This window comes from Hypanus sabinus, chromosome 25, assembly GCF_030144855.1.
Source record: "Hypanus sabinus isolate sHypSab1 chromosome 25, sHypSab1.hap1, whole genome shotgun sequence".
Taxonomy (NCBI): domain Eukaryota; kingdom Metazoa; phylum Chordata; class Chondrichthyes; order Myliobatiformes; family Dasyatidae; genus Hypanus; species Hypanus sabinus.
In genome coordinates, this window is record NC_082730.1 from 23,929,723 (window position 1) to 23,942,086 (window position 12,364).

The following is a 12,364-nucleotide window of genomic DNA, read 5'->3' on the forward strand; positions in this document are numbered from 1 at the left end:
AACCACAAGCTCACACCAAACGAAAGTAGAGCAGAAGCTAAATCTGATTAACAACAGAATGCTATGGATGCAGGGACTATTGTGGTTAAATTCTGCTCTGGTATTTAACACTAGACTCTCAGCAAACAGCAATAGAATGTAAACCAGGCAATGTAATTATATTGTTAGTATTCGCTGTTCTACATGAACCATTTCCACATTCAAACATGGACTAAAAGGTACAAGATACAATTTTTTGGCACTTACCCCCAATCACTCCAATGCAGAAGTAAAGCTCCACAATACTGCTGCAAAAGAAAGCGATGACCATGCCCGAGCTCGCCAGCAGTCCTCCCAGCAACACCACTGGCCGACTTCCATACCTGTTCACCAGGATACTGCTAATAGGGCCTGAAGGAGAGTGTGACAGTGATTAGCATGAAAACAGAGAGCAAACAGTAATCTAACCCATGTGCCAGCAAATTTAGCTGACTCTTAGGTTTCTGTCTCCCTAAGTGACAGTCTTTTGGGAGCTTTGCTCAGAGGCACTCGGGGCTAAAAATAAACAAGTCAACTTTACATGCGAACAGGTCTTCTTCCAGGTCTGAGGATAATCTTGTAACCAAGATATTTTCAAACTTCACAGCAAAGGATCACATTCTTGGATTTGAGGAATATAGTGACAGAAAGAGACCCTTTGTTTCTAATTCAGTCAGACCATCATTGGATTAGATCATGGCTGAACTGGAGTTAAACTTCAACTACTCAACTTGGTCCCACAAACCCTTCCGGTAATGAGTTTTCAGGCCTGCGTGGGGAGCTGGAGAGCATTGGGGATCAAGGTTTTTCAAGCCACCTGAATTACTTAATTGGTGTTTAATGTGAGTCATTAATTGTTTTAGAGTTCCTTGTGTTTTTCTCAAGCAACTCACTCTCTGTAATGGTGCTGGTGCTTCTGGTGCTTTCTGTTTAAGCTTAAGGTTATTTTGATAGGCCAAGAGTTCCGTGTTACTTGTACAGTCGACCCTCCTTATCCGCGGGGAACTGGCTCCGGGACCCCCCATGGATACCAAAAATCGCGAATGCTCAAGTCCCTTATTTAACCTCAGTGCAGTGGTCTTTAGGACCCAGCGGAACCCCAGACCTTATTTAACCTATCTCAGTGAGGTGGACATTAGGACCTGGTGCAGCTTTGAATCGGCAATGTTCACAAAAATAATCCCGATCACAATTGAAAATAAGGTTGAAGTAATAAAGTGATCGGAAAGAGGTGAAATGCCATCAGTCATTGGAAAAGCGTTAGGCTACAGTTGGTCAACGATCGGAACAATTTTAATGGAGCATGTGAAAGGCCCTGCCCCGATGAAAGCTACAATTATTACTAAGCAACGCAGTGGTTTAATTATTGAAATACATATGTTTCTTAAGTTTTATATGCATAGAAAGATAAAATATATACTATATACTAAGAAAAATGTTTTACTAACTGACGCTAAATAATACCTGATGTACCTGTTCCGACTTCAAATCCAACTTAAAGACAGACTCAGGAATGGAACTCCTTCATAACCCGGGGACCGCCTGTACTTTTAAATAATCTCTATATTACTTACAATACCTAATACAATGTAAATAGTTGTTATACTGTATTGTTTAGGGAATAATGACAAGAAAAAATAGTCTGTACATGCTCAAACAACGAGTGCTAGAGAGAGAACTTCCGGGTTTTCCCGATCCGCGGTTGGTTGAATCTGCGCATGCAGAACCCGCGGATAAGGAGGGCCGACTGTATTATTTAAGCGGACACCCAATTAGTGCTAATCCTAGTTTTGGGAATGTTACTTTTCGCCGTGTCACTCTGCCAAGCTACCGACGTTCTTTTGGAATTATGATGAATAAACTCTCATCGTCGTCTCTACATCAGAGTCTGTCTTTCCTCCACACCTAAGTTCTGATATTGCCAGCGCACAGTGTGACGATTCCCATCACAATGAAACAACAAAAGCAAACTTCGGAGAAGGACAAGTTAATATCTCAACCAGTCAACAGAACAACTTCTTATGGGAATCAAGGTAAAATGACATAGAAACCCCATCAAAATGAGCTGAATTTTGTCCAGATGAGTGGATCCGATGGAAATCTTTCATCTCCCCACAGGCAGTTTTCAATAACTGCCTGCACATCACTCTTTTCTCCATCACATCATAAATCAGAACATCTAAGGTCAGTTTGGATATATCCAGGTAATTAGTTCATATCTGGCTGTTTCTGCCTGAGGTGTACAAGACTCAAACAGTCGGGTGATATGCTGGGACTTTTAGACCAAGCACAAATTCTTCCATCCCGAGTGAGTCAAAAACTAGCCGTTGAAATTTTAATGCAAAGGGAGAAATGCAGCCAACTTGGGCATGAAAAAAACCAGGAAAATGCAGTGGATCAATAACCAGATCATTTGCTTTAGCTTCTAGTGATGCTGTTGGAAAATATAACGACCAGAGAAACTAAGAATAACAGACTTCCACTGCCCCACAATAATGGCATTGGGATCTTTTCCGCACGCTACAGGGTGCAGTGGTACAAATGGTAGAACAGCTCCAACAAGCCGGTTCTATCCTGACCTCTAGTGACGTCTGTATGAAATCTGCATGCTCCTCATGTGACTCCATGGGTTTCATCCAGAGCTCCTGTTCCCTCCCACGTCACAAAAATGTGCCCATCAGGAAAGTTAATTGAACACTGTAAAGGTGTGTAGAGGAAGGGTAAAACATTACAGGGGATGGAAGCAGGGGTAGATGATGGGAATATGAGAATAAATTGGGATAGGGTAGTCTTGGTGTAAACGTGCTTTCTTGGCAGACTCCCTGAACCAAAAAGGCTGCTTTATTTATTTATTGGGATACAGAACAGAATAGGCCCTTCAAGTTGCACTGCCCAACAATCCCCGATTTAACCCTAGCCTAATCACAGGACATTTTACAGTGTGGTCACTGTTCCCTAACTGCCTGGACAGGCTCATGACACCAGGTCCAGTACAGCCTCTCTTCTTGTTGGACTATCTACATATTGATTTAAGAAACCCTCCTGGATGCACTTAACAAATTGTACCCCATCTAAACCGCTTGCACTAAGAAAGCCCCTGTCTATATTACAGAAGTTGAAGTCCCCCATGACAACAAACCATACTGCTCATACACACTTGCTGAATTTTCATCCATTTCTGTCCTCGATGTCCTGATGTCTGTAGAACAATCCTGTCAGTGATTGCACCCTTTCTATTTTTGAGTTCTACCCATATAGGCTCAGTTTACAAGCTCTCCTTTATGTCCTATCTGAGTGCTGCTGAGATATTGTCCCTGATTAGTAGTGTAACTCCCCCAGCTCTTCAACTTCCCCCTCTACCTTTTCTAAAACATCAAAATGTCATGCTCATTCAAATTGTCCAGACCATAATGCAATCAGTCAGGGTATTTTCAAGAGTACATCTGTGTATGTCCGTTACCAAGTTTAGTGACAAGTCAAGCTTCCTTAGAATGTAAAAGAAGCCTCAATAGAATGTAAGGACACTAGCTCTTTATAGACTCTCTCCACAGCTGATTTCTAATGTAGACTGATGTATGTTCACCCACTGTCCCCTTGCTGACGTCAATAACCAGCTCTTTAATTTTACTGGCGTCAAACAAGAAGGTTGCTGTTGCAGTTCCACTTAACCAGGTGTCCGATTTCACTCTGAGACGCTGACTGTGTTTCATTCAAATCAAGCGGTGCCGTTAGTGAATTTGGATATGGCACTGGGGCCGTGCTTATCCGCATTCATATGTACGCAGAATGTAAAGCAAGGGGCTTAGCGCGCAGCCTTGAGATGCAACTACGCTGATGGCCAGTGAAGATGAGACGTTCACTGATGAGATGAGGCCTGCCAATGAATCAAGGGTCAAGTTGCAGGGGGAGTTACTGAGGCCCGGGTCTTGAAGCACGATGATGAATTTGGATGAGTTGCTTATGTTAACAGCAATCTATAGTCAATGAACGGCAAACAGCTGACTTAAGAATTCCTGTTAATTATGTAATGAGGACAGAGGGGACATCTTTGAAAGAATATGAGGCCCTGTATTGGACTTCCTTACGGGGTGAGGACTGAGGTTTTTTCAGTGCAGTGCACCACTGCTGTGTATGTTTACCTTTGCCTTTATATTACCCTCCCTTTTGCTGCTCAATATTTAATTTGATTTTGTTATGGTCGTGGTTTTTGTGGATGTGCTGAATTTTTTGTTGTTGTTTCTTTGTAGATAAAAAGAATCAAAAATATATTGGGAAAAAAAAGAAAGAAAAATTATGTTGGAGAGAAAAGAAAGTAAATCGGTACCAAATAAGAAAAAAAGAATTCCTGTTGTCCAGGTGACCCAGAGCATAGCTGTGGCTGGCCTGTTGCGGCAGTAGACAACCTGAAGTTCGTCAGGTCGTCTCTGAGGCAGGAGTTGATTTGCACCATAACCAACCTCTCATGCACTCCCTTATTGTTAATCGAAGTGCTACTGAGCAGCAGTCATTCAGGCACTGGCACAGTAGAAGTCTTTCTGAAGCAGGTGTACATTAGCTTTACAGAGTCAAAGCAAAGTCTGTCCTACTGCAGCATACTCTCATCTCCAACCTGCCCCTTCAAACTTTTTGCCTGGTATTGGTATTGGGTTTATTATTGTCACAGTGAAAAGCTCGTGTTATGTACAGCTTATACAGTTCAAATTATTATATATTGTATAGGGTGGAACGGTAAGAACTCAAGAGTAAAATGTAAAAGTGAAATACAGGAAAATGATAAAGTGCAAGATCATAATGAGGTAAATTGTGAGGCCAAGAGACCATCTTATCAATTGAAGTTATCAATCTACCTCGTTATGATCTTGCACTTCATTGTTTCTCTAAACCAGAGATGGCCGACCTGTGGCACATGCGCCAAAAGTGGTGCATTGGATGATTGGAAGTGGCACATTGCACCCCAGTGATGATAATAAAAAAGTAAACCTACTCGTGCAAAAACCCATTTGTAGAAAAAAAACCTATAACAGGAATTCAAGTAGCTTAGAGCTAGAAATGGGTTTTACTGAGAACAAATCTAAAACTTAGCAATTATTTTTAGCGATTTAATTATTTCGTGCACATCTTTTGGCAAATGTTACTTTTTTCACATTAATTTTTTTAAAAGAAATGTTTTATTATACATATTTAGACAGTTTCTTGGACAGGAGGTTCATATCCATCAGCTCGATCTCTCTTCACCTGATGGTTTGCTTGCGCCACTTTCTCCTTCACCATCAGTTTGCCCAATTCAAATTTGGGCTTTTTCAACATCTTGACTTTCCGGACAAACACATCATGGAGCGGATAAATGGACTCGTAAACTTCTTCAGAATCCTTTCCCATGCTGTCTGGTATCAACTTGTTGACTATCTCCTTGAGATCATTGGTTGGAACTTCACGTGTCATGATTTCGAGCATCTTCTTGCAGATTGTACGAACCTGCTGGTGCTGAGCATAGGAGGTTTTACAGATCTGGTTGTTGAGCTTCTTTGTAAGGCTTACACAAAAAAGGCGCAGAAGGTACCCGTCTGTAGTCTTGACATCAATATGGGCTTCAATCATAGTCTGCCATTTTTTGATCATTGAGCACATCTTGTCACATGTTAAGTCCATCCCCTGAAAATTGGTCAGGCAGTTTTTTGCCCCGAACATCCTCGACGATCAGCTTAAATTTGCGGAAGGCCACTTCATCGTTCTGCAAGTCGACAAGACTCATCTCAAATACTCGGCCTTTCAAGCCTTCTGAGGCAATTTTAGTTCCCTGGGTCCTTGTAACCAAGGTTTTACCCAGGTTCCTAATGTTAAACATCGCTGGAGCCTTGACATCATACCAGTCCTTTTTGGAGAAAGGGTCCACAATCTTTGTCTTGGCTCCCTTTTTGCCTCCTTTGGTCAGCCGCTCATTTTTACCAACAAAAAAAACATGAATCTGTTTTCAATTAAAAAAAAGTTCAATGAGTCTGCAGTCGTTCCATAACTGTTCAATACATGTTTGATACTTGTTTGATCCTGAGGCACCAGGCATCTGCACCAGCGGTGTGTCGGAGGATTTTGCCAGTCAGTTTACAATCAACACTCGTACGCCCTATGTGAACATTTGCAGTTTTGTACTTTTCCGAAAACTAAGCCTTGTTTTTACATTCAGTTACCCATCACAGTGCAAAAGAAAAGCAGAAAGTGATAGTAAGCGTGAATTCAATGAACAGTGGGAAAATGAGTTCTTATTTATAGCTGGTCTGTCAGGAAAACTGTTGTGCGTTGTTTGTGAAAACACTTTCTCACATAATAGAAGACATGATCTTAATAGGCACTATAAAACACAACATCAGATTGAAATAGAAGGAAAACTGAAGCTAGTGCTTGGGTCTGAGTTACAGAAAGAATATGTGATTAAGAAAAAGGAAGAAATCAAAAGAACCATATAACCATATAACAATTACAGCACGGAAACAAGCCATCTCGGCCCTTCTAGTCCATGCAGAACGCTTACTCTCACCTAGTCCCACCGACCTGCACTCAGCCCATAACCCTCCATTCCCTTCCGGTCCATATACCTATCCAATTTTACTTTAAATGACAATATCGAACCTGCCTCTACCACTTCTACTGGAAGCTCGTTCCACATAGCTACCACTCTCTGAGTAAAGAAATTCCCCCTCGTGTTACCTCTAAACTTTTGCCCCCTCTCAACTCTCAACTCATGTCCTCTTGTTTGAATCTCCCCTACTCTCAATGGAAAAAGTCAACTCTATCTATCCACGTCAACTCTTATCTATCCCCCTCATAAGTTTAAATACCTCTATCAAGTCCCCCCTCAACCTTCTACGCCCCAAAGAATAAAGACCTAACTTGTTCAACCTTTCTCTGTAACTTAGGTGCTAAAACCCAGGTAACATTCTAGTAAATCTTCTCTGTACTCTCTCTATTTTGTTGACATCTTTCCTATAATTCGGTGACCAGAACTTACACAATACTCCAAATTCGGCCTCACTAATGCCTCGTACAATTTTAACATTACATCCCAACTCCTATGGACAAAAAGAGGACAAAATATATTTGTTAAAAGTCTCATTAAGGTAAGTAATGTTTATCTTGATTTTATATTAAATCATTATATCATGTAAAATGCTAAATATGTCTATATTAACATATTTTTACAAGAATTGAATGGGGGTACAAGAGTTGTGTGGCGCATCTGAACTCGTGCGTGAAAAAATTGACGCATGGAATGTAAAAGGTTGGCCACCCCTGCTCTAAACTGTACTCTTCTGATGGCTTTTACACTTTATTCTGCATTGTCATTGTTTAATGTTATTCTAGCTCACTGTACCATGCAATGATTTGATCCGTGTGAATAGTACACAAGGCAACCTTTTCACAGTTTCTAGATACGCGTGCAATATTAAACCATTAGCAATATCATTCTGATTCTGTACTTGCCGGAATCCCCTGCTCCACCTACGTTGCTCACATGTGCCAGCTGAAGCCGGAAGTAAGTGCTTGCAATGGTGCAATCCAATGTTGCTTGATCTGACTGTTGATCAGTGAACCTAACCTATGATTATGTTGTGTTACACTTGTTTGATGCAGTCCTGAAAGTCTCACGGTCCCTTCACTTTGCAAACCGTATCTCCTTACAGCTAGTCCCCTGGTGTGGGCCAGCAGTCGATGCCTGGTTGTCGTGATGAATAGACATCTATATCGGCAGCTTAAGCATCTCTCCAGTGACTTAGATCACAGTCACAACACCACCCTCTCCACTATTTAATTCTGAATTATTTTCCTACTATCTCAGTTTTAGTGAAATTGAGACTTGAAACATTCATTCTCTTGGTCTTTTCATAGATGCAGAGTGTTTCAGGCTTTTACTAGGTCTTTTATTTCAGATTTATTTGATTTTCACAGAACTGGAAAGAGTGAGCAATTTCAAGTTCCTGGGTGTCAATATCGCTGAGGGTCAAACCCGGGCCCGACATATCGATGCAGCTACAAAGAAGGCACGACAGCGGCTATATTTTATCAGGAGTTAGCAAAGATTTTGTTTGTCTCCAAAGACACGAGCAAATTTCTATAGCTGTACTGCGGAAAACATTCTAACTGGCTGCATCACCGTTTGGTATGGGGGGGGGGGGGGGGACTGCACAGGATCAAGATAAGCTGCAGAGAGTTGTAAACTCAGTCAGCTCCATCATGGGCACTAGCCTCCATAGTATCCAGGACATCTTCAAAGAGCAGTACCTCATTAAGGACCCTCGCCACTCAGGTCATGCCATCTCCTCATTGCTACCATCAGGAAAGAGATACAGAAGCCAGAAGGCACACACTCAGTGATTCGGGAACAGCTTCTTCCCCTCTGCCATTAACAGACAGACATACTTTATTGATCCCGAGGGAAATTGGGTTCCGTTACAGCTGCACCAAGAATAGTGTAGAAATATAGCAATTTAAAACCATAAATAATAATAAGTAAATTTCTGAATGGATATTGAACTCACTTTTTTATTTCTATTTTTGCACCGCCTACTACACACACACTTACTATAATTAATGTTTTTTCTTTTATAATGTATTGGATTGTATTGCTACCGCAAAGACAACAAATTTCATAATATAAACACGAGGAAATCTGCAGATGCTGGAAATTCAAACAACACACACAAAATGCTGGTGGAACATAGCAGGCCAGGCGGCATCTATAAGGAGAAGCACTGTCGACGTTTCGGGCCGGGACCCTTCGTCAGGACCCACTTTCATGATATATTCCTGTGATATGGAACCTGATTCTGATTCTGAGCTAGCAAAAGCTTAAAGCAACAAAAACACAAAGAGTTTCTTGTTCACAGAGCTAGACTCACATTGGACCTCTAAACTTCACAATCACTTTATTCAAATTTTATTAAATGATCACGAATCACATGTTAAACTACTGGATTATCTACATTAGCCTAGGTTAGGTGTAGTATTCTCATCTCTTGTGCTGTAGGTTCAAGCCCCATTATGGAGATTTGAATGCAAAGCTTGGCTGTCATTTCTAGCACAGTATTGAGGATCTGTGACACTGTCAGAGATTACCTGTAAGGTTTTAAGCAACGTGTATATAAGAGGTCCAACATTATTATATTGAAGGAGAATCAGTTTTCACTCACGTCCCCTCAAATGACATCACAACCTGCAGGAGGTTTGCTCAACGTTTCACTGCTACTGCGTGACCAAATTACAGATGCTGGCTCTTTGGGTACAGAGCACGTTAGAGCTCTTCAAATAAAGTACTTCTTCACTGACCTGTGAGGAAAGTGCATTCCTGTTAGATTTACACCACATCTCAGCATGGCTCCTTTGCTCTCCCACAGCAGTTGGGGCCAGCAAATCCCCTAAAAAGATTCCAAACCTGTTACTCTCATTGTCATTCGTGGAAAATAACCGTGCGAAGAAGACGCTCAAGTGACCACCTTATTCGCACCATTCTCTGTAAATGCCGGAGATTGCCGTGAGTGAAAATCCCTGGTCAGCAGTTTCTGAGGTACTCAAATCACCCCATCTGGCACAAACAATCATTCCACAGTCACGGTCGCTTTTCTTCTGCGCGCTGATGTTTGGTCTGAACAACAAAAGACCATGTTTGCATGCCTTTATGCATTGAGTTGTTGCAACATGATTGGCTGATTAGATATTTGCATTAATGTGTACCTAATAAAGTGTACATGTGCATACACCACTTCCCAGTGTGGATACTTCGATCTTCCACGGAAGTTGGAGCCAGAGAATCCCCTAAAAACATCTAAGCCCATGACACTTAGTGTCATGAGTGTGAAAAATAGACTGCCAGGAGTCTGCAGACAATAGCCAGTGCTCTAAACATTTAAGCTGCATCTACAGAGCCCCTTTAACACAGGAGAGTGTTAGACAATCCTTCAGACTTGCTTCTATTGTGCTACCATTTTTTTTTGCTACTGTGAGCTGTCTAGGTGGTTAATGAGGGAATAATGGATTAAAGCCTGTCAAGTTGAGTGGTAGTGGGGTCAAGCTCCTTACGGCGTGCGCCTCAAATAGCCTCTGCCAACCAAGACCAACTCCTGGCCTTCTCGTGTGGCTTAGCCTCTAAACCTGGCGGAACTGTTTCTACTGACAGGAGAAGGGGGTGAAGACAGGTCCTGGCACCCTAAAACTAGTGCTTTGGGTAGATGGAGCTCATCAGCCTGGGAAGGCAGTCCCTCTAAGAGAGGGAAACGGATTTCAAACCTCCGCTGCCTTGCGGCCATACCCACTCATGGGAAAGGCTTCGGGAGTAAACCCTGAGGACAAATCCAGAGCTGGAGTCCCTAAGGCAGTCTGACGTTGCCTTCAACCTCGCTCTGGCAACTCCTGCGATGTCACTGATGCCAAGCTGTATCGGCCCTTGCCCTTCCCTTGGATAACATCAGTGGCGTGGAGAGGTGAGACTTGCTGCATGGGCAACTGCTGGTCTCCCATACAAACCTGCCCAGGCCTGAGCCCTGGAGAGGACACTCAGACTTCCCAGGCGCAGGTCCATGGTCTCGCGAGACTAACGGATGCCATCAGAGAATGCATTAACAGGGTTAATTCTCCAGATGGGAGAGGGCAGGCGAGTGGTAACTCATGAAGTGGCATGCTGCTTGCACCCTTGCGAAGGATTTACGTCAGATCCATGACACTGGCCTACTTTATCCTTCTCTACTTGAAGCCATCATGGGCCTGACGTCCTCAGGACTCCATGGGAATGCAGCAGATTAGCTTTATTTGAAGATTAAAGATGAGCTTTGCCACGTGTACATTGAAGCAGACAGTGAAACGCAACATTTGCGCGAACAGACAGCACAATCTGAGGACAGGATGATGGGGGGGGGGGGGGGGGGCCGCTTTCAAGTGCCACCGTGCTTCCAGGCCAATGTATCATGACCACAACTTCCTAACTTGTCTTCGGAGTGTGGGAGGAAAACCACGTGGTCACAGGGAGAAGGTACAGACAGCAGCAGGAATTAACCGCTGATCTTTCCGTCATTTGGTGCTGTGAGGAAGGGGTGGCAGGGGGAAAGAAGGAAAATCAATATATACACTTATTAGGGATTTATAAGGGTGACACAGTGATGCAGCAGATGATGTTGCTGGCTCACATCTCCAGTGAGCCTTGGTTCAACTCTGACCTCTGGTGCTGCCTGCGTGGAGTTTGCAAATCCTCCCTATGACCTCATGGATTTCCTTTGGCTGCCCCAAAAACAAGATTATTAGCAAATAATTAGCTCCTATGAAATATCCTTTTAAAATGACAAGAAAACCAGGATGGATCAAGGTACCACACGGTAGGCTTATTCAGAAAGTCAGAAGGCATGGGATCCAGGGAAGTTTGGCCAGGTGGATTCAGAATTGGCTTGCCTGCAGAGAGCAGAGGGTCATGGTGGAGGGAGTACATTCGGATTGGAGGGTTGTGACTAGTGTTGTCCCACAAGAATTGGTTCTGGGACCTCTACTTTTCATGATTTTTATTAACAACCTGGATGTGGGGGTAGAAGGGTGGGTTGGCAAGTTTGCAGATGACACAAAGGTTGGTGGTGTTGTGGATAGTGTTGAGGATTGTCGAAGATTGCAGAGAGACATTGATAGGATGCAGAAGTCAGCTGAGAAGTGGCAGATGGAATTCAACCTGGAGAAGTGTGAGGTGGTACACTTTGGAAGGACAAACTCCAAGGCAGAGTACAAAGTAAATGGCAGGATTCTTGGGAGGGTGGAGGAGCAGTGGGATCTGGGGGTACATGTCCACCGATCCCTGAAAGTTGCCTCACAGATAGATAGGGTAGTTAAGAAAGCTTATGCAGCGTTAGCTTTCATAAGTCAAGGGATAGAGTTTAAGAGTCACGGGGTAATGATGCAGCTCTATAAAACTCTAGTTAGGCCACAGTTGGAGTACTGTGTCCAGTTCTGGTCGCCTCATTATAGGAAGGATGTGGAAGCATTGGAAAGGGCACAGAGGAGATTTATCAGGATGCTGCCTGGTTTAGAAAGTATGCATTATGATCAGAGATCAAGGGAACTAGGGATTTACTCTCTGGAGAGAAGGAGGATGAGAGGAGACATGATAGAGGTATACAAGTTATCAAGATAGAGTGGACAGCCAGCGCCTCTTCCCCAGGGCACCACTGCTCAATACAAGAGGACATGGCTTTAAGGTAAGGGGTGGAAAGTTCAAGAGGGGATATTAGAGGGAGTTTTTTTACTCAGAGAGTGGTTGGTGCGTGGAATGCACTGCCTGAGTCAGTGGAGGCAGATACACTAGTGAAATTTAAGAGACTACTGG

The 12,364-nt window shown here is 43.0% G+C and overlaps 1 protein-coding gene and 1 pseudogene across 2 annotated transcripts in view; both read right to left on the reverse strand.

The window, feature by feature from the left end:
* The window catches only part of LOC132381102 (monocarboxylate transporter 1-like), a 59,753-nt gene that overhangs the window by 11,921 nt on the left and 35,468 nt on the right, over positions 1–12,364 (reverse strand). For both annotated transcript variants that reach the window (XM_059950323.1, XM_059950324.1), the window contains exon 3: positions 247–390. In XM_059950323.1, coding sequence (XP_059806306.1) covers positions 247–390 — 144 coding nt within the window. The remainder of the gene's footprint in view (positions 1–246; positions 391–12,364) is intronic.
* LOC132381244 (small ribosomal subunit protein eS1-like) lies at positions 5,190–5,989 on the reverse strand (annotated as a pseudogene).